Raw genomic sequence first — 23,775 nt, forward strand, 5'->3', positions numbered from 1 at the left:
TCAGACAGCTGTACCATATTAGCACAGTATAGCCTGTAGCATACATTTCTTGTCCGTGTTATTGGGGGCCACAGGTAGACCTTGGGAATAGCTCTGGTCACTAGGAGGCAGATGCTAAGTAAAGAAACAGGCCAGATTCACAAGAGCCTATCTGTTTTTTTTGTGCTGCGTTTTTGTGCATGGGATGTTGTGTATTTGCGTGCGCAACACCATTTTTTACAGTGCTTCTTGCGATGCGCTCAGTCATTGAAATGGCCAATTAGTGTAATGAGTTCAAAATGTATTCTTTGCTTGCGCAAATGCAAGGAAACAGAGCATTTTACTTTTTTTCACAACAGAATTGCGCACACCAAACACACGCATGTGAACAAGCCCATTTAAATCAATGGGTGCTATTTTCTGCATATTGCATGTGCACATTTTCTGTGTGAATCCGACTTTGGTCCCATCTACCAGCCATACCCCACCTACAGGTACTGTGCTGAATCCGTTTTAGTTTTGGGTCTGTAGCACGCAGACCTTTTGTCCTTTTATTTTAGTTTTATTTTTTTGTCCGTATTATTGGGGGACACAGCAAGACCTTGGGGTATAGCTTCTGCCACTAGGAGGCGACACTAAGCATAAAAGTATTAACTCCTCCCACTAGCTATAGCCCACCTGCAGGCATTCAGCTAGACCAGTTTTTAGCTTGGTGTCTGCAAGGAGACAGACGTGTAGTTTGGGTCTGCATGGAAGACGTTGCTTGTGGGAATACGGGGAGACAGGGCTTTTCTCTGCCCTCCCAGGGACGGGCGTACAGTATGGTGTCTCCGCTGTGTTGCTTGCGCCCGACCCAACAAAGCAAAGGTGGCTCGATCATGCTTGTGCGCAGTAGATCGATGCCCGCCAGCTATAGGGTTCCTCACTCTGGAGCAACTCCCATCCTCTGCGACGGCGAGTGCGGTGGGGAACACTGCTGGAGACAGACGCCACGAAGGACATTCATCGTAGCTGGGGGCAGATCGCTGTAGGATTTTCTGGAAGAGAGGCGAGTATACAGGAGGTAAGTATCTTTCCCTCTGTCCACCCTCCCTCTCCCCCCCTTTTTTTGTGTCTACTAGCCCCCGCACTGCCTTTGGTCTCTGGCCGTCAGGTACCGACAGGAAACGCCCCTTCTTTCCCACCACGGAATGGTTGCCATCATGGGGACAGCTTTTTGGGCCCTCCAGGCCCTGCGCTGCCCTTACTCTCTGGCATGAGCAAAGGCCCCCGCGGCAGTCAGGGATCCCTGTGGGTGTAGCGGCAAGTGGTGGTGATTTGTGCGGCTTGCGCCGTGCCCTGGACGGTGTTGGTAGAGTTGAGGCCCTGCACTTCCCTTGGCCTGTCTGGGGCCACTGCGGGCATAGCGGTGGACCGAGTCGAGCTTTGCACGGGCCCACGCTACACTTCTGGTCGGCGCAGCTGAAAATCGAGACCCCGGCTTTTCGGGCCTACCTGTGCCTGGTGCTCCGGCAGGCAGAGTGCGGGACAGCGCATGCCGCGGTCGCTGCTGGGCCCATTAATTGCGGCGGCGCCCTGTTCTGGCTACCTGCGACGGCATGGGGGTAATATAACTTTAGGCCCCGGCTTGGGCCTAGGGCAGAAGGCGGGAATCACAATAGGAGGGCCATTCAAATGAGCCCCACCGTCCCATCTTTACCAGGCTCTGGCCTCCTCCTTTCCCCTCTGGCTATTGCTGAGACGTATGGTACCTGCCAGTGTCCAGAACTGCTGCTGCACAGAAGCGCTGATCCAGAAGCTCCAGCTGGGATCCGTCTGTCTGCCCGCTTTAGGGTAAGCTCTGAGTGAGGCATCCTTCCCCTGCGCTGTACCTCTCCTGCAGCGTCCTTCGCGCCAATACTGCCCAGTGACTGTGCACAGTATTGTGTGGACGCCATGACCGACCCCAGACCAGCAGGTTCCGGACAGCCTACAGCTAGAGCCACGCTTTACGCCTGTGCTCGCTGTAACACGACATTCCCACGCGGTCAGTCTGAGTCCTGCTGTGTGGACTGCCTCAACTTCCAGCAGGTTCCTGAAAGCGTGCATTGCGTTTCTCGTGGCCGAATTATTGATGCGGGGAACGCAATGCAATAACACCCGTGGACAGGCAGCCTAAACCTAATGTTGCTCGTTCCATGCCAATCCCCTTAACGATTCTCTTGAAGTAGAATTCATAGCTGCCTCTGCAACCCTGGCCAATAATGCGCCCGATTCTAATCTGTGGGCTGCATTTCCACGAATGTATATCAGCTCGCTTTTCATGCCGAGCCGATATACGTCGTCATGTGCAGAGGGGGGGGGGGGGGGGGGTAGAAGAGCCAGGAGCAGGAACTGAGCTCCCACCCCCTCTCTCTCTCTGCCCCTCTGCACTATTTGCAATGAAAGGAGGCGGGACAGGGGCAGGGCCAAGTTTTGAGAATTAGCCCTGCCCCTGTTCTGCCTCTCCCCATTGCAAATAGTGCAGAGGGGGCAGGAGCTCAGTTTCTGCTCCTGGTTCTTCCATCTCCCCCCCTCTGCGCATGAGGACGATGTATATCGGCTCGGCGTGAAAACCGAGCCGATATACGTTTGTCTGAATGCAGCTATAAGGTCAGAGTCTTATTAGCAGCTCAAGACGTATGCGTATTACACCTGCACTCTGTAAATACGTCGTAGAAGGAGAAATATAAAAACAAACAATCACAAAGAATGGCCCTATACTTACTAAGGAGGGCAGATAGCTGCATCCCCTCAGCATGCAGGCAGCAAACTACCAAATGAGGGAGCTAATTACACCTGTGAGAGACACCGATGAGACAGCCACTCACACAGCCTCTTACTATAGAGAGGGGTAGCTGCTTGGTGTATACTCTCACACAGAGTGGATACAAAGTGCCAGACCTTCTGATAAATGCAGTGCACCATGCAGACCAGCAACCTATTAATGATGCCATAATAGTTCAGCGGGTTGCCCTGCACCTCAATAAGTGAAGCACATTGGTACTGCCACCCTGGGCTCCCCTGGCGTTTTAAAGCCATACTGCATGTGAATAATATGTAATAAATGCAAGATATTAGTTGGATTTTGGCCAAAGTACATCAGCTCACTAACCACGTCAAGGTTCCTTGCAAGTATTGCAGCCTCATTACCCTCCTCTCCAAAAGAAATCTGTGTCTTTCGTTTAGTCTCTATATCTGACCCTAAGGGTTCTTTCACACGGGTGTATATCTGCCTGCTGTTTTCACAGTCGGCCGATATATGCTGCGATCTGATTCATTAGATTTTACGCTCCTGCCCCTTGTCCGCAGCCAGCAAAGGGAGGAGGTGGGGCGGCACTTAGCTCTACCCCACTCCCTCCCATTGCAATCAGCCGGAGGGGAGGGGAGGGGAGGGGAGAGGCGACAGCATCGGTGTATATGCAAATGTTAGATTTGTGTACCCATTCACAAGTTTGTACACCTCACACTTGGCGTATAACAACAGCTGATATATGCTCGTGTGTAAGAGCCTTAACGCAGAAGCTATATATATAGATCAATGGATTAGTGCTCCAATCAGGGAGGTTCTAAAGAGAAGGTTGCTGTAAGGTGGTATATAGATATACAAGCAAATGTAAAGTGAGACTTACCTGGTGTGAAACACCTGTCAGATGACAGGCGTCCATACCATTAGTCCTGGAAGGCCTTATAGCTGTATCCAAAGGAGCAGATTCCCTAATCCATAGGGAGAGCCTGCAGGTGAATATGACCTCAGTCGTAAACACAATAGGATAAGGTGGAAAAACCCTGCACTCAGCAGTTTGGATAACAGAGGCTATGGATCAATTATTAGTAAGGATAGGAGAATTTAGGCTTTATTCCCATGAGCGCATATCGTTCGCCGTTTTTACGGTCAGCCGATATACGCTACTTTGAGAGAGGAAAATCTGGTGAACGGGCGTACAAATCAAACGTTTGTGCGCCTGTTCAGATGGCCTGGTGCAAATGCGCCAAGCTCACCAGGCCATCGCCCGTTTCCCCTCCCTCCCCATCGCAAGCTCACCTCTCGTTCTCCCCCGCTCATTCTGTGCAATGGGAGGGGATGGGGGCAGAGCTAAGCGCAGGTCCACCCTGCCGCCTCCCATTGATGGCTAAGGACAAGGGGCAGGAAGAAGGTGGGCACTTAGCTCCACCCACATTCCGCCCCTTGTCCATAGCCATCAATGGGAGGAGGCAGGGTGGATGGGTGCTTAGCTCCACCCTCTCCCATTGCACATAACAAGAGGTGAGCCTGCACAGGGAGGGGGAACAGAGGGGAGTTTAGCAGCCACGCTGCTAAACTCCCTCCCACTTATGGGAGCCCATGGCAGCGTCCGACGTATTCCGGCCCAAAAGATCCAGAACTATCTTCTGGGTCCGACAAAAACGCCCGGCGCTATTTTGGGCTGGCCGGGCGTTTTTATGTCTCACAAATTCGCCCATGTGATCTGATGCATTGGAGTCCAATGCATTAGATCACTGTGCATTCCGGCCGGCCGTTTTCACGATATGCGCTTGTGGGAAAAAGCCCTTACTTTTTAGAGCAGCCCTGTGTAAAAACAAGACTCCTCTGAATCCAGGTTCATCTTCAATAAACCAGAACAGGTCCTGGAGATGTTTTTTACAGATCCTTTATTAGCAGAGAAACTAATATAGACACCAATAGGTCGGTGCTGAGCCAATAAAGTGCAATGCGTTTTGGAGCTGATCTTGTTCCTTTATCAAGCACAAATCTTATGGTATGGTCTTTGTCAAAAACAATGAGAAACACTTGCCGATCCTCCGATGCGCCTTAAAACCGTGCTGGAGGATCACAACTGTACCAAAGTGAGTGGAGATGGTTTTGACACAAAATGCACTGCCATCTGCGGGGATATACCACGATATCAGGCCAAGTTTCACGTTTCGATAATGCGCTCGGCGTAAGGCTTTATTCCCACGAGCACATATACGCCGCTTTTTCACACCCAGGCACATGTGCGGTACCAATGTGAAGCATTGGTTTACAATGCATCTGTTCACAAAGGTGAATATACAGTGCGTGAATACGCTGGCAGCGTGAAAAATAGAACAGATACACGGCTGGCGCATATACGCTCAGCTAAAACATCGTTCTGGGCCAATATATTGCTGGCGGGTCCCATAGACTCCTATGGGAGCGGGAGGCGTTTTTGCAGTGTCCACTGCTGCAAAAGAAAAAAAAAAAAAAAAGCTTACAGGTGCCTCTATATAGGCACTGGAAGGCAGCCTGAGGATTTGGGCAGAACAAGGGTTTTCCGGGGTGCAGCGTATTTTTTTTAACTAAAAACGACATTTGTAACAAACTAACCCAACTATATATCCTACACCAATGCTATTTAACACCGAGTAGACTCCATAAAATGAATAGATCAATTACCAGTCAGTGCCATCGCTGTCACGCACCAAACGCAAATTTTAATCATCTAATATGGAACTGCCCGATGGTGCACACGTACTGGGAAGAGGTCACGGAGTTTCTGACCCAACTGATGGGAATACCAGTACCATTGGATCCGGATGTGTGTCTGCTGGGGGTCATGGACGAGGAGCAGTGGCAGCACTATAATAGGATCTTTCTTACTAAGGTGCTATTCTATGCCCATAAAGTTATAGCGCTACGATGGATGGACAGACGCCCCCCGACAATTACAAAATGGCAGAGCATTATTAATACTATCCTACCATACGAAAAAATAGTCTACAAAAACAGAAAATATCCTGAAAAGTTTGACAAAATTTGGGGGATCTGGTGTGGGTCAACAAATACAAACTTCACACAGGAAATGTTTCAAAATTTATTAAGACGAACTGCACCCAGGCTCGACATGTAAAACAAGCAATATTATCGTTAATTCTATAAATGCATGTGTTAATATATATCCAATGAGCGCAGAAGAAATGTAACGTATTTGAGTACTGAATACCAATGCCAAAGAGCTTTCTGATGTATATACAGTTAATGTAAATGTTATTGTATGTGATGCATACTGTTTAATAAAACGAGTTTAAAAAAAAAAAACGACATTTGTGTGAATGGAGGAGAAAACGCTGTCGGTGGTCGCGGAAAACCGCCCATTCAGGCGCTTATATATATGTAGCAGATGTAAAAATGCCGCTGCCGTTTATGCGCTCATGGGAAAGAGTCCTAAGGTCCAGATCTCCATGCTATTTAGGATTCTGGCCCACACTCGGTTGCATTCATTTAACATGAGGTCTAGAATGAAAAGTGTGAGCGCACTGAATAGTGTTACAATAATTAAGGCACTTCTATTCTCTAGCCGTTTGGTGGACAATGTGAACTTCTTGGCTGCCCTCTATAGATGGACATCAAGTTATTCCAGCACTATATTATGGAATTGTTGATCCTGGAAAGTGAAGCTCCACTCTAAACCTCACTCGGGGCTCCCATCACAACTGTATACTGTATTAGATAATTAGATAAATCCGATTATAATTGTATATTATACTAATCAAAACACTAATGACCACCTGCCCGTAAGTTACATGCTTCGCCCCTGATCACATAACGGTGACCCCATCACAGGTCCTAAAATATGCAGAGCATGACAGCAGCCGTGTGCTTACTGGACCTGTGATGAGGTCAGTCATGTGATCAGTCACGTGTGTGGGAGGAGTCATGGGGCACATGACCAGGGGGTGATCAGTGTGTGCTGGACTCTGCTGTGCTGGTTCTGATCCCTGTTGTATGGGATGAAGAATGTATGCAGCAGAGCTGCGTGCGTGTGTGAAACGTGCATGTAGCAAGCCTGCGTGTTCGACCCACGCATGTAGCAGAGCTGCGTGCGTGTTCGACACGCGCATGTAGCAGAGCTGCGCATGTGTTCGACACATGCATGTAGCAGAGCTATCAAACACTCTAGAGGCGCAATGACTGATGTCATCACAGGTCCTAAACAGCAGCTGTGTGCTTACCATTGCAATCCCCTTTACTATATTATATTAGTAATTGGCCAAACACTGGTACCATAAGGTCCTAATAATTACTAGTGTTCAATAATGATGAGACGGCTTTATCAAACCAATTTATTTATAAATTCCATAAACGATGCACGAGCCTCAGAGCGGAGAAACTAACATTTGAACTGTTTTAAAAGAAGCGAGTGGAACACAATGAATATTACAGGAATACATTCTCTTTCGTTTATAAGGGTTGTCTAGTGCTAGAAGAAAGGGATTTGCCTTTTTGTTTTTTTCAGGAACAGCACCCCGACTCCCCATGAATAAGGCCGGTGTCACATGGGTGTAAACTTATTTATGTGCGCATTTGCGAGCACATGTGCGTATATATATTTTTTGCACATATAATTAGCTCAATATCTGCTTTCCCTACGCAAATGTGCAGGAAAATAGAGCATGTTTTTACGCACGCAAAATACGCTTATGTGAACAAACCCATTCAAATCATTGGGTTCTATTCACTGTGTATTGCACACGCAAAACGCTGCACAAATACATTCGTGTGACACAGACCTAAGATTGGTGCAATTTCTGGAAGAAACTTCTACTTTTATGAATTATTTTGACTTCTCTTTCACCGACTTCCTAATGATAATGTGGAAGAATAACTTGTAAAGCAATGTAGTTGCAAAGTTCATGAATAAACCAGCACTCAGTACCAAGTTTAAAGTGCAGCTCCTGGGACTTGTGTGGCTTCCCACTAGAAGCCCGAATGTCATTTCGAGAGAGCAGACCGTCCATTCAGAGCTGAAATCCTCAGCAGCTATCTGCATGCTTCCGGTTCTTAAGTAAGTAGACATCCCACATCTCCAACTGGTTGTCTTCTGTCTTCGGAGTTGCACTTTGAAGTTGAAGATACTCGGATTTCAATAACATTTCAATTTTAAGCCTGCCAATGACAACCCTTCTACAACAGAATCATTAGACTACATACAATAGAACAGTAAGAGAAGCGATCCTCTGTGAGTCGAGGGCGGGCCTCTCCTGTAACTGTTTGGACAGGCGGTATATGACAAAGAACATTTACTTTTAGAAAGGATATACAAAAGTCTAAGAAGGGAAAGAAAGCAGGAACTCAGAAAATGTACGAGGATTATATTCTTCACGCTTTCATTTCACTAGACTTTTTTGAAACTGATCAGAAGAAACAGGCTGAGGTCACTGTGAAAACCAATCACTATGTACCAATAAACCAAAAATACTACTTTTCTGTCTTCTTGCAGCTTGATGATACCAACCTGGATTGATATTGTAAGCAGCAGACCAAGAAAGGTTTAAGATAGAAGGTAAAATAAACGCACCAATATACAATGAAATACCTGAGAAAAACCTGCTGCAGTCTACAAGAGGACTGAAGCTTGAGAGAAGACTTTCAGCAAGACAACAATCACATATGTATAATGACTGGAGTGTTTTACTCCTAAATGACAATTTTTACTGACTTTGAACACACAGTGGTTTTTGTTTTTTGGACCGCCAAATTAATGTTTAGTTCATTTTTCTTGCGACATAGGATGTTTTTTTTTTCTTACATTTTACAAGCTTCAGAAATCTATCGCTGTATAAAATGTCAGTACACCCTAACAGTTTTTGTTTGTTTTTTTGTTAATGTGACTACTTCTTCGTGGGGAGAGACGGCTGAAGTAGAAAGTCTCAGGCCTCTCTCACATGAGCGTATGGTCACTGTGTATTGCATGCGCAGTATGTAGTACCAATCTCTCGTACACATTAACTGTGCCCCACAGCACAAGAAATGAGTGTGCAAAAAAAAATAAATGGTGGCATGCACTATCTAGGCGTGTATGTGCGTGTAATACGTGCCAAGATAGTGTATGGAGATTGTGCGCATGTCATTGCATGCTTGCAGCTCATTATGCCCGTGTGACAGAGACCTTACAGGTGATGGTTCATGGTAAAAATAAATAAGGGCTCATTCACATCAGCATTTTTGTTTTCCATTCTGGAAAAAATGGTTCTGTTTACTTCATTGATTTCAATGTGATTTTCTGAGCTTCAGTTATACTCGGTTCTGTCTGCTTTAGGTTTTAACTAAAACAATTGCGCCGACTGCAGGCTTTTTTTCTCCTAAAATAAGTGAACTGTAAGAACCTTTCCATTTTTTGTACATTATAGTTAATTACTGACAGAAGTGAAGGGAAAGGTTTCCACTCGGTTCAGTACTTGTTGTCCATTTAATGTTTCCCTTTTTAAATGAACGTACACAGAGGGGAAGGAAGACAAAACCGATCCATTAAAAACGAATGTACACGGAAGAAAAAGGAAACAAATTGGTAAAAAAAAAAAAATTCTACCAGGTCTAATGGATCCGTTAAAAAAAATGGAAACTATCATTCTACTATCCATTTCATTTTCCAAAAATGTATCCATTAGAACAGAAAGCAAAACACTGATGTGAATGAGCCTTAAATTACAGTCTTGGGTGAGCGGCGCGGCTATAGTTTGGGGTTGCATCAGCGGTGTGCATGTGTTTTTGTTTGTTTTTTATTTTTTCCTTTTTCATATATTAGGCCTCCTGTCCACAGACGGAGCGAGATACGCTGGAATCCTGCAGGGTAAACAGAAAAGTCTCTGCTGGCAATCGCAGAAAAACACACATTTTGCTGCGGTCTCCATTAACACTATATTAATAGAGACCTCCCGCCGCGGAAAATATTACATGCCACGATTTTTTCCCGCGGCAGAATCCCACATGTGAGGACTGAGGCATTAGGTTCAATAGAATCTAATAGCTGCATTATTCCCCCACGGGGAACGCAGCAGAAATCCATCCGTGGGAATTAGCCTTTAAAGGGGTTGTCCAGTTGTAGACTATTAATGGCCTATTTACAGGATAGGTCATTAATAGTAGATCAGTAAGTGTCTGGGACCTCAACTGAAACGGTCTGTCAGGTCATTGTTCTTGTAAACTGAGCCGATTTCTACAGGAAGCAGACAGCTCTGTTCTTTCTGTAGTGGCCAGGCTTGGTATTACAGACAAACTTTCAATTATAGCGAATAGCCTCTGATATCACGCCTGGCCACTGCAGTGAGAACTGAGCTGGCTGCTTCCTGCATGTTCGGCATGCCGCACAGCTGATCTGCAGGGATCCCGGGTGGAAGACCCTCGCCAATCTTCTTCTGATGGTCTAACCTAAATGTAGCCCATCAATAATTTACAACTGTACAACTCCTTTAAGTTCACCAATAGATAACAAAAGACCCCTGGGAGACATTCAAACTCAATTTTTATGTAATTGGAGTTTAAGGAAATTGAGTGGGGAAAATTGCAGTGTATAAATTTGAAAGCTAAGAGGTTCAGAACTGTAGTTAATTGAAGATACCAAGTTCTGACTTGAAGGGTGTGAATACACTGCATTCTATTAGCGCACATGAGCTCATGCTATGCAGATCATTCGCAGGATGACTTTGTAATTGCAGTTGCAGCCTGACAATTACCCCTAAAGACGTAGCGGCACTGGCTAATAAGCCCTTATGTTGTGTTATATAGAAGGAATTTAGACAAGTGTGTAGAAACTCGTTTTCAGTTTGACAAGTATATTTCTTATTGATCAGTGTCAAAAATACTAAATCCACAAAGAATTCTAAAACCACACAATAGGATATGAAAAAGTTGGGGGAGGCAAGAAATAATGTGAACAATGAGACCTGTGCCTTCTACATGACACCAAGATCTCTACATTTACATACGTTTAGTTCCACTTCTCTTCGTTGAACCAGCGTTACATTAAGAAGTCAGTGCAATAGCAGATAAATTAATATAGAAGCATGTATTTAAATACATTAAATGAATACTGCAATTATTGTAAATTATGACAAAAAGTATACATTCTTCAAAATAATACTAGTATTACAAATACCACACAAGTGCAAGTACTAGAGGATTGGATGCCTTAATAGTCATCAACACACCAAGAAAAGAAAGTCCCTACTGAAATAGCTGCTGGAGGCGATGGTCAAAAAGGAAATGCACTCCTGGTTATAGAATACTTCTAGGTATGGGGCAGTTTGTTTACATTGGCGTCATTACCAAATGTCATTTGCCCTTGGATTAACAAAACACTGTATATACAATTATATCCTATAAATGTTCAGTCAGAATCTGATATGTAAGAGGATATCTGTGCAGCCTCTGACATTTGCTCCGCCCATAGGGTTCTTTTATTTAAAAGGAGTTGTCAGCTTTACACAATCCCTGTTTGTTAGGAAGGTCCCACCAGATGTTTCACTGCTGCGATTCCCATCGATCAGCTGTAATTTGCATTGGAACATGGCAGTAAGTACGTTCCTCTGCAGCGCAACATAGTAGAAATTAAAGGGCCACTACTGTAAAACATTTCCATTCATTATGCAGCTTTCCCCCCAGTACATATAAGTTGGCTAGTGTTACCTTGGCCAATTAATCCTTTCTATCTGAAACGTCCGGCCTTTTTCTGCTCTCTGTTCTGACCGGCTCAGATTTTTAGTTTTATGTGCTCAGTTTCTAGTCAGATTTTCAATCTGTGTTATGTTATTATTGAACCTACCACAGAAACAGTCTACAGAGGATGACACAGGCACTTCTGTTGCAGTTACTGCTGACAATCATAGCTCCTGTCACACAGTCATAAAAGAGGAGATCACAGCTCATCCTCCTGACTGTATACTTATGGGCTGTAGCTTATTTAGAAAACTATAGAAGATAATGATTACACTGTGCAACACCATTTTTGTAACAGATAAGCAGATAGGCGGCTTATAGTAACTTTAGTGCGCTGAATTCAAATAGGATAACCGTTTTTTTCTGCCACGCAAGGTTTCCCAGTTATGGGGAATAATGTAATCCAATTGCTGTTGTACTTTATATTTTTTGGAAATATGCCTGTATAATTAATCCAGTCGGCTCGCCATTAACCTTGCTTAATAAAAAGAACAAAAGTGATTGCACAGCTATTTCACAATCGCTGTTACACACTGCGTGCTGACTAAACGCTATAAGGGTAGGTTTATGTGACACATAGGGTATGTTTCCACGTGGTGGAAACACTGTGGATCATCCCCTAGTAAGTTGTAATTAATGAACTGGGGTTTTACAGGTCATTGGTTACACTGGGACTATTTTTCGAAATTTAATCACATTATGGCTGAGCGGCGCGGATGTCTGAACAACCCAGACTGTCTGCGGCCAGTTCACAACAAAGACACAACGGAGGAAAATAACATCCTTGTCGTTAGTGTGCCTATCACAAGTATTTGGGAATAAAGCTTGGTGACCAAGATAAGAAGTGGCGCCGCACATCATCTGTGTGTCATGTAACGCTCATCTCACACAGTGGCTGAAAGGTAGTAGTAGAATGCCATTCACCATTCTTATAGTATGGCGAGAACATAGAGACGACGGTAACAAGAGGGCATCCGTTACGTTTAGAGGAAAGCAGGTTTCATCACCAACATAGAAAGGGGTTCTTTACTGTAAGAGCAGTTAGACTGTGGAACTCTCTGCTGGAGGAAGTGGTGATGGCAAAATCAATAGAGGAGTTTAAAAGGGGGCTTGATGTCTTTCTGGAGAGGAAGGACATTATAGGATATAAATCTTAGGTTAATTGTTAATCCGGGTATATAGGCAGGTAGGAACTATTAGGGGTTGATCCAGGGAACAGTCTGATTGCCATTAGGGAGTCGCGAAGGAATTTTTTCCCCAAAAGGGCTAATTGGCTTCTGCTCTTGGGGTTTTTTTTGCCTTCCTCTGGATCAACACAGGAGGATAGACAGGCTGGACTAGATGGACATTGTCTTCATTCGGCCTTACGAACTATGTTACTATGTTATGTTACTATACAAAACTGTTATTTCTGCATGACAAATACCAAAGGTTTCTCCAGTAAACAGAAAGATAAAATTCTCTGTCCAGATATACCTTTTGCAATAAAACCTGTGCTTCATGACGCCAGATCACCTATTCCTGACCCAATAGGATGGTTGCTATTGGGCTCTGGCTGGGCAGCATCCTTGGCACTACTATGGTGGCCACTTACTATTCGGGCCAATATAGGGGACACTGTTACTACTGGGGCCACTTGCTACTAGGGCCACTATTACTAATGAGGCAACTTGGGGGGGGGGGTCACTATTACTACTGGGACTACTATGATGGTCACTATTACCACTCGGGCCATAAGTGACACCGTTACTACTGGAGCCACTATAGGAGACACTGTTACTACTGGGGCCACTATAGGGAACACTGATTCTACAGGGGCCACTATGGGTGGGTCACTATTACTACTTAGGCCACTGTGGGGGGAAGGAGGGGGTCACTATTACTACTGGGGCTACTATAGGGACTCATTCCCATAGATGTAAACACATTTCAGTCATGCAAATGCGATATGTATTTCCACAACCAAAAATCGTTTACGCTCACATTTCTCGCTTGCATATTTGCTTATGCAAAACAGAACGTAGACTCCTTGAAATGGTGTGCAAATAAGCAGGTTTCCTGCGTACTCACTGCACATTTATGCCCGCCCATTCACTTCAATGGCTTATCGCAGTGTGTAATACGCCCCAACAGGGTCATGCTGCATATTTTTTCACGCGATTGTACATTGTGCAAAAAGATACGCTCATGTGAATGAACCCATTAAAATCAATAGATTGTATTCACTGCGTATTCCACATAGAAGACATCTCAGTCATTAAAGACTGTTACAAAGGGAAGTACAATCCGAATATGATGGGCGACTTCTGCTGGTTCTTACAGAGGGAAAGTAATGTTTCCTACAGGAGGAAGCCTAGCGTCATGTTCCACCAAACACAGTTGAATAGTTATATTACGGCACGTCCAAACTGTTATCATCTTACATAAAGGAAATGGTTTGTAATGTGAAAGTGAGACGTGCTGCTAGTATTCAATGTTACCAGTAGAATCAGCAGGTTTTAATTTTACAGAAACATATCAATTACTTTATGAAATTTTTTTTTTTTAAATTTGTTGCACAGTGTAATTAAACTCACCCTCAGCAGGCAGAAATGGTATACCCTCTAGCTTATGCTGCACTAATGCATCCTTGGACTGATTTGAAAATTAAAGCTAAAGTTTCATCACTCACAGCAGGTAGAAATGTTATACCCTCTAGCTAATGCTTTACTGATGCATCCTGGCATTGATTTGAAAATTAAAGCTAATGTTTCACTATCAAGATGGTGCCTGATAAGTATCAGACAGGTGGCTGCATTGCATGCAAGTGGCTTCAATAGGCATAGAAGACCTCCAGAACGTTACTGGTAATTCAGTGAGGGGTACAGGCATGAAAAAAAATGTGTTTTCGCAGGAGTGGCCCTTTAAGCATCACACAGTCTATTAAAATTAATAGAATGTATGTACAAATACATTCTCAGGCAAGGTCCTCCAAAGAATGAGATATATAATCACTCTCTACTCGGACAGACTACAGGGCTGCCATCTGACTCAAGAGTGTCCTAACAGGGTATTTAAAAATAAGTTGGCTAAACCAGACAACCCCTTTAAAATATTTGTTGCTCATACCAACCAATCACAGCCAAGCTTTCATTTTGCATTTGACTGTTGAAACATGAAAGCTACATTGTGATTGTTTGCTGTGGACAACAAAATACCTTTTATGTATATCATAAATGTCCCCCATTTTTTGTTTGAATGGCAGTTTGCTTATAATACTTTGGTGCCACCCACACTCGGGGCATCACAGGCTGCAAAACCGACGTAGTACTACATTTTTTTTCTGTGAGAAGTGGGCACATTTTTTGGAAACTGTCTAATAGTCTCTGACATATCTGATCTGTTTTGCTGTCATCATATTCTATTTTCGGGGGAAAAATGCCCTATAAGCTCATTGTACACATCTAGGAACATCCTCCTTTGTGATAACGATGTAGTTGATATCCAATGTCGAATGATCTATGATCAAACTAAGGTAATGCATTTCCCTTTAGTTACCACTACCGAGATCAGTGGAAGGATCTTGGAAACTAACTATGAACGAGTTCATCAATGACCGTAGGGCATCCTGTACCAAGAGTCATTAAAAAACAACTGATTATTAAAGTACAATATGTTCTATCAAAATACTTCGCTAAATACTGCCTTTCAGAGGACAAGCAGGTAGATGGTATCAGCAGTGCAGAATTCAAGGCAGTTAAGTGCAAAAAAGAAAAGTTATATACAGTTTAGTATACATTTTGTTTCCAGCTTATCCTTATTTGTGAAGGACACACAAGAGAAGCGTCACGATATCCGGCATTTCACTGCTCTATAAACTTGTATCACCATCTGAATAAATATGGAAGATCAGCTTAACCATTCTAACTAATCAATATCATGCACTATTGTACGTGGAGGACATCGTTTAATGCCCATCGAATAAATCATGGCTTTATGAATCAAATAGCAAAAATGTCCAATGTAGACAGGAACATCTAAATTTATGGAGTGCCAATGAAATTAACCTAATTGTATAGAATGATACATTATTAGCAGGTGAATGCCAGTGGTATATAGCCGGTATACTGCAAGTTCTCTTGTGTGTGCTATGATTACTAATACACTTCATATTAAGCATAGCAGAAAGTCTGCGCATTTAACCCCTTCGGTAGATCCTCTTGCAGAATAGCGGTTGTTCGGCAGCTTATGTGGAGTGCCGTACAGCAATTCTACAATACTGCATCCACTCAAGCTGGCAAGAGAGAACGGCTGCTCAACCATGTAACGTTACTGTGTCATCCTTTACCCTGTGATTATGTATAACAACAGCCTGCTATGGTTCGGCTTCACCATGGACCCGGAAGCGGTAGATACAGGTGTACTCAGGATGGCCCCAATTGCTCTGGATTCTCAGTTCTATTAAATCAAATGTAGACATGTGCTCTCCCTGTTAACAGAAAAGAAGAGAAAGAGACACCAATGAGAGGCCGAGTGAACTGTCTATGTAAGATCTTACTGATATTCAGGGTGTACTGATATGCGGAGGATCAGAATGAAGAGCACTGAAAAACTATAACAGAAAAGGCCCATTTACACGCAACGATTATCGTTCAAAATTCATTTAAACTAACATATTTGAGTGATAATTGTAAAGGTGAAGCCATCGTGCAATATTTGTTCACCTGCCGTTGATTGCTGCGCTTAAGCCTGCTTAAAAATAGTCGTTAAATCGTTCGCTTGTCGTTAGGTTTAAACAGCAGTCTTGCAGTCTTTCAAACAACTTGGGGGAGGGGTGATTGGTTGCCCAGCTAAACACAATGACTTATTAATAGACAATGGCTTTTCCTTACACTAATTAAAAACCTCTGCCCTAGAGATTCTTTGCATAAACACCCCCCACCTAAGCAAACAACATATTTGCATAGTTAACGAGCTAAATGGAGAGGATTTCAAACAAATATTTTTACGTGTAAACGCTCAGCATTTAAAAGCAAAAAAGTTGTTGAGTCGTTCATTCAAATGCCAATCGTTGCGTGTAAATGCACCTTACGTTCTTCTTTCTCTAAACCACTTACCACAAGTTCTTGTCTATCCTTCTGTAGATAACATTTCAAACAACAAAGCACAAGACTTATTACACAGCCGCCTCATTTACAAATTCACTGAGCAAGCAAATAGTAGCCATGCCTCACAATTAAGAACTTAATCCCTTAAGGGCATGGCCCTTTTTTCCACCCAGTTTCAGTTTTTCCTCCCCACTATTAAAAAAAAAATCACAATGGCTTGTTTTTTGTGGGACGAGTTGTATTTTTAATGGTACTATTTAATGGGTAACTTAAATGAATTCAAGTCTCAAGGTCCAAATAAATTACATCCTAGGATCCTAAAGGAAGCTGCAGAGGTAATTGCTGAACCACTCGCCATAATTTTTGAAAATTGCTGGAGAACAGGAGAAGTCCCAGAAGATTGGAAAATTTGAAATGTTGTCCCCATCTTCAAAAAAGGGAAGAAAGTAGATCCAGGAAACTACAGGCCTGTGAGCCTGACTTCTATACTTGGAAAGATCTTTGAACAAATTATTAAACAGCTCGTATGCAAGTACTTGGATAAAAATGGAGTAATTAAGCAGAGCCAGCATGGGTTGGTAACAAACAAGTCATGTCAATCAAATAAAATGCGTTTGAACCATAAAAGAGTCATATCAGACTAATTAACTTCCTTCTATGATAGTATCACCGACTGTGTTGACCAGGAAAATGCGGTGGATATGGTATATCTTGACCTTAGTAAAGCATTTGACAAAGTATCTCATATCATACTTATTGAAAAAATTACCAAATATGGGATTGACAAGGCAACTGTTAGGTGGATTCACAACTGGCTGAGTGATCGTACTCAAAGAGTGGTCATAAATGGCTGCACATCCAAGTGGAAGAATGTATCAAGTGGGCTACCCACAAGGCTCTGTCCTGGGCCCAGTGTTCAACATTTTTATAAATGATCTGGAGGACGGAATTGATGGGAAACTGATCAAATTTGCCGACGACACAAAGCTAGGAGGGATAACTAACACTAGAGAAGAGAGTGATGATTCAAAAAGATCTAGAAAAGCTTAAACAGTGGGCCGTGACTAACAGAATGGTATTTAACAAGGAGAAATGCAAAGTCCTACATCTGGGCAAGAAAAATGAAGAAAGCACATACAGCAAGGGGCTGGACCCGATGACCCTGGAGGTCCCTTGCAACTCTACCATTCTATAATTCTATGAATTGAGCTAAGCAGCAAAATATGTGAAAAAGACTTGGGTATACTAATAGATCATAGACTGAACATGAATCAACAATGTGATGCAGAAGCCAAAAAGGCAAACACAATTCTGGGATGTATTAAGAGAGGCATAGAGTCTAGATCACGTAAGGTAATTCCCCCCCCCTCTACTCTTCCTTACTCAGACCTCATCTGGAATACTGTGTCCAATTCTGGGCACCCCACTTTAAAAAAAGATATAGACAAACTGGAGCAAGTTCAGAGAAGAGTTACCAAGATGGAGAGCGGTCTGCAAATCATGTCCTATGAGAGGAACAGTTAAAGGATCTGGAAATGTTTAGCTTGCAAAAAAGGAGGCTTAGAGGAGACTTAATAGCTGTCTACAAATATCTGAAGGGCTGTCACAGTGCAGAGGGATCAGCCCTATTCTCATTTGCACAAGGAAAGACTAGAAGCAATGGGATGAAACTGAATGGGAGGGGAGACAAATTAGATATTAGAAAAAAACTTTCTGACAGTGAGGGTGATCAATGAGTGCAACAGGTTACCACGGGAGGTGGCGAGTTCTCCTTCAATGGAAGTGTTCAAACAAAAGCTGGACAAATATCTATCTGGAATGATTTAGTGAACCCTGCATTGAGCAGGGGGTTGGACCTGATGACCCTGGAGGTCCCTTCCAACTCTACCATTCTATGATTCACACGTAAGAGAAACTGTGCGGATATTCTGAGGTGAAACAGCCACACCAAAACAGTGTCATTTTCGCAATAAAAAAAACACATCAATAACTGCACCATTGGTGTGGAGGAGACTTCACCCCTTCATGAGATTAGCTGCCATGTGAACATACCCTAAGTAGCAAGAAGTTCATTACCTTTAAAGAAAAAGTCTGTATTGGGTTTCCATTTTGGTTATACGTGAAGTTCCCAAGAAGTCTCCCTTCTTTCTGTGTCTCTTCATCCAAACCCTGGGGAAAACATTTTTAATTAGTTAAATATAGTTTATTCCAACCCTTAAGTGATAAAATAAAAAAACCTTAAGAAGTGATGAGGAACAGGTATACAGGACCGACGCTTTTAATAACTATAAAATTACTTTTATGAAACCGATTGCTAGAATTGACCTTCTTTAAAGTTTGTAAAATATGTCAGCATTTATATCTTGCTACTGTTTGTGTTTTATGGCATTGGTGGTACAAGTCCATCTTCCGACCAGCTGGATTTCACATTCTGTACCATACATTGTGAGTGATCAAATCCACAGCAGGAGAAAGCTATAGTCAAAGTGAGAAAATACATGCAACAAACTCCCTAAAATCACGGAGTGGCCTAGGTTCCATTTATGGCTGTGCATGTCCCACAGCAGCTGCAGAATATGGTGCAGTAAGACAGTTAGGGGACTCGTATGTTTACACAGAGAGAAAATGCTGCAGATTTCCTGTGGCATAATCTGCAGCATTTCCTTATCTAAAGCAGGGTCAAATTCTGCATTTGTGTTAGGGGACGGATGTGCGTTGCACTCTCGGTGCTACATTGACGGCACAGCATTTGGAAGTAAAGAGAAGCATTGTGCAGGTCGAAATCAGCTACGAATCCGCAGCTGATTTCGAGTAAAATTCTGCACCAATAATGCAGATTTTGACTTGCGTTGCGGAAATACTGCGGATTTCGCAACAGAATTTGCAGCATTTCCGCTACGCGTGAACATACCCTTAAAGAGAATTTTCATCCAAACTGTAAAATTGACCATATATTAGTAAATCAGAGATTAAGGCCTCATGTCCACTTGAAAAATACAATCCGCGCAGAATCTGCCGCGGATTTGCTTTAAATGGTATTTGTTTGCCGCACAAATTGCTATCAATGTGATAGCAATGTTGCCGATCCGCGCAGAATCCGCGGCTGAATGGAGCATGCCGCGTTTTTTCTCCCGCGCGTGAAAAACGCAATTCTTTTAAAATGCCATCCGCAGGTGCAAAAATCAATTTAATGGACCGCGGCTGGCCAATGATTCCCTATGGGCAAAATCTGCTGCGGATTCCGCAATTCCATTTAGCTAGTGGACATGAGGCCTTAAGCCATTAGCACGACTTGGTAATTCTGGTTTATTTCTGATTTCTTGCCACAGCCATTTTTGTAAGTCAGAATAGGGAACATATACAATACAGCTGTCAATTCAAAAAAGTTACTTACGTAAACAGAGAAATCCTTCGGTGCGCTTGCAATTGTGGACTTTGGTGACAAGGATTGAGGAATATGATCCAGTGTGACAGCTGTTGGTGTGATCCGACTAGAAAGGCGGATAAGTGCATAGCCTTGGGAACCTCTGAATGCCCAGCAGTTACCGGGGTTTGAATCCGGCTTCAAAAAAATAAATAAAAAATTAATAGTAGTTGATAAATAAAATGGTAAAAAAAAAAACAAAAAAACCCAACATCTATTAATTGCATTTGGGCTGTGGAACGCAAGCATCCATTGTCTTTAATGGAGGCCGTCTGCATGGAATCCGCATTAAAATACAGCATGCTGCGATTTTTCTTTCACTTAGAAAATACACAATTAGTACCCGCGAGTGTGAAGGAAAATTCGAAGATACATGCCTTTCAATACTAGCATTTTACTGCAGGTCTTCCACACGGATGGCGATTGAGAAATCCGCAATTCAAATCCAGTCGTGTGAGACCAGTCTTTCATTCTCAAGTTTAAAGCAAAAATTTGTTGGAGAAAAGGGCATCAAATCCATTAAGAGGCACACACCGCTTAATAAATTTGACGCATCTAGGATCACCTGTATGCCATGAATTAAAATCTATGCATTCTATGACATGCATAGAGTTCTCCTACTTTCTGTCCCACGTAATAAATATGTAGGGCTGATATTGGCCCTGCCTCACCTGAGTCACCACAGTCCGCTTTTTTTTTTTTATTTGACAAGAGTGGCAACAAGCAAAAAAAAGTTTGTGTGCTGAAATTTGCTACTTTTTTCTGCCACCAAAGCCCTTGATAAATTTTCCCCTTAGACTTTTAGTGGAACATGATGAAATTATAACTCACCTGAAGTATTACACGAGGAGACTGGGACTGGTACCAGAGGGGGACCCCAAACAGGCTGATCAAAGCGGTCTTCGTTTCATATGTCTCAGAACATCTTGTATTTAGCACACTGGCACCTACATACAGAAATGTAACGATACACTTAGGAAAGCTCGTTTAGCGTTGCAATTATGGTAAATTGAACAAAAAGGCACCAACCTGACGACTCCAGAGCATAATCCACCAGCCCTATGCGGTCCTCACTGTATCTCTGCAGGGCTCGGTTAACAATCTCATTCACCTCCTGAAAAGAGGTAAGTACATAGAGTCAAAAGGAAAACTATCTCTGGTGCTTCCAATAGATGTTAATTTCTGGAAATGTCAGTTGATTTCAAAAGAGTGTGTGTATGTAAGTGTGTGCGTGCAAGTGTGTGTCCACCCTGACAATCTGAAAATATCCAATCATTTCCTTTTACTATATACATATTTCATTACATAAAGCACAATGCTGGATGAAAAGAGTTAAGAGCAGGGACCCTGAAGATAAAGACTTGCCTGCCGGGACACTCCAGATAATCCACTTGCTTGCAGTTCTCTGTCAATGTTTACATGTGCCTCAGATGCCCATTGATGTTTGTCTGCAGTGATTCCTGCTAGGATCTTCCTCTCTAACTCCACCAAATAGTTCTCTAACTCATCGCGCCGCAGGAAGATCTCAGACAGAGATGCGGATTCTCCATTCCGCGTTGCTATGTTACTTAGCAGCCAAGTTGGGAGAAGTGATTGAATCTGATGAGCAAAAACATATAATGCAGATATGATAAAGGGTATGCGTTATTAGAAAATTACCACATTAAGCACTTTTTGATGATTATTTTAAATGTGAGATTTCATAATCCACAGTAGCAATTCCCAACAAGAATGCCGTAAATGCCTGCCGAGGGTGCTGAGACACCAGAGGCAGATCCTGGGGCTGCCCACAACTGCTACATGCATCCCCTTAAGTGGGGTTCTCCAGGCAGCGCCCGCCAGGTTACACTGCGGTTGTAGTGGAAGCCACTGCTCTGACCTCTGTGTAGCGACCGGCGCAGTGCTCAGTGAAATCAATGGGAGCTGCGCTTGTAATTAAAGGCTGGCGTCCCACTGATTTCAGTGATACTCACCTGCAATTACAAGCGCCGGCCACTATACAGGGGTCGGAGTAGGAGCTTCCACTCAAACTCCAGTGTATCCTAGCAGGTGCTGCCTGGAAAGCCCCTTAAAGCCTCCAGTGTACGAGGTGGCCGGATGAGGATGAATAAAAAAAAAAAGAAAAAAAGGATATTCACCACCTTTGCTTTTTCCTGGTTTGGTCCAGCCTGAATTTCGGTTGTGCAGTCATGTGGTATATGACCACGGTGGCTAATTGGACACAGCGGTCATGTGTGACCATGCAAACCGAAATTTAGGATGGACATAAGTGGAAGGACTGCCGGAGCAGAACAGCTTATACAGCAAAGGGGGTATTTTTTAATTATATGGGGACAATAAAGGGAAGTGTTTTTACTGATGAAGGGTAACAAGGAGCAGCATTATTACTGACAGGGCAACAAGGAGCGGCATTATTACTGACAGGGCAACAAGGAGCGGCATTACTACTGACAGGGCAACAAGGAGCAGCATTTTTAACAGTGAGGCAACAAGGTGGGGGCATTATTAAAGACAGGGTAACAAGGGGAACATTTTTAATGATGAGGACAATATGACGGAGTAGTTTTAATGATTTAGCAATAAGGGTGAGCATTATTCCCAATGAAGGCATAAAAAAGGGGGCATTATTACTACTGGGGCCACTGAGAAGGGGTGCTGTTACTAATGAGCCCCCTGAAAGGGGGCGCTATTATTATAGAGGCCACTGTAATAATGGTAAACTCCTAAGTCGTGATAAGCTATACGCCTAGCCACAACCCCTGACCACGCATCCCTTCTGGTAGAGGTGCCCCACAATAACATTTTTTTCCCAGGGGTGCCCCAAAGCTGCATGTCGGGATACACTGATCTAGATCTTAAAAAAACATTTAAATTCTGCATTTTCACACAGACCACTAAAGGTGTCTTAACACGGAATGACTATTGGGTACATTAGCACCTGACAGCCATCCCAGCGACTGTCGCTTCTGTGTTTTCGCAGCAATAGTCGTTCTGTGAATGAAGGCGGAGTGGGCCGGGGATCGTTATGGCTTGTTCGCCTCCATCCACAGTAAATAGGCAGTCATTCAAAGATTAGGTAAGCTACAATCCAAGCGATACCGACAAACCAACAATTTGTCGCTCAGTGCCCTGTTTGTGGCTGCTTGATTATCGCCCTAATTAGCTGTTTACAGCAATAATTCGGGCAAGGATTGCCCTGTGTACCTTAAGCCTAATACAAGTCTGACACTTCTGTTCTCAGCAGTCACCCCATCGTCATCACAGCACACCTGCCAACCTTTGAACAATGAAAAGTGGGACCAATTCACTGGCGCGCTAAAAGTGTTATAGAATAAATTTTGCTACGCTCCTTTTGCATTCAGCGAAGTCATTTTTGTATCCTCATAGTAATAGTGCTGCTTAACCCATTAAGGACCAGGCGCGGTAAATTTATGGCGCTTGATCCTGGGTTTTAATCCCAGCAGATAGCAAAAATACGGCCCAGGATTAAAGCCTCTGCTACTGCAATCAAGCAAGAGCAGGCCGGGTTATCTGCTGTCAGACACAGCAGAGGACCCAGAGGAGAAGGGAGAAGCATTGTTTAACCACTTCTGCCCTCTCCATTCCTGTGTATATGGTGCTCAATGAGTGCTATGTACTAAGAAGTGAAAGTGGAAGTGTTTTTTCCACTATGCGACGCGGCGATCACATGATTACCCTGATCAGCTCTGTTAGTGACTACTGTCACTTCAAGGGAATGTTTTCCCCTGTAACAGGGGCTCCTATGGATGCCCCAGCTACAGTGGAAAAGTGTGTAATGAAAAAAAACA

General features: G+C 43.4%; 1 protein-coding gene across 1 annotated transcript in view; it reads right to left on the reverse strand.

The window, feature by feature from the left end:
• Nucleotides 1-8,559: 8,559 nt before the first annotated feature.
• SUN2 (Sad1 and UNC84 domain containing 2) overlaps nt 8,560-23,775 on the reverse strand; it is a 55,658-nt gene continuing 40,442 nt past the window's right edge. The window contains exons 14-19 of the mRNA XM_066596384.1: nt 21,332-21,565; nt 20,996-21,080; nt 20,798-20,913; nt 19,937-20,104; nt 18,619-18,711; nt 8,560-15,923 (exon numbers count right to left, since the gene is read on the reverse strand). Coding sequence (XP_066452481.1) covers nt 15,810-15,923; nt 18,619-18,711; nt 19,937-20,104; nt 20,798-20,913; nt 20,996-21,080; nt 21,332-21,565 — 810 coding nt within the window. The 3' untranslated portion in view covers nt 8,560-15,809. The remainder of the gene's footprint in view (nt 15,924-18,618; nt 18,712-19,936; nt 20,105-20,797; nt 20,914-20,995; nt 21,081-21,331; nt 21,566-23,775) is intronic.

This window comes from Eleutherodactylus coqui, chromosome 3 (genome assembly GCF_035609145.1).
Source record: "Eleutherodactylus coqui strain aEleCoq1 chromosome 3, aEleCoq1.hap1, whole genome shotgun sequence".
Classification (NCBI taxonomy): Eukaryota; Metazoa; Chordata; class Amphibia; order Anura; family Eleutherodactylidae; genus Eleutherodactylus; species Eleutherodactylus coqui.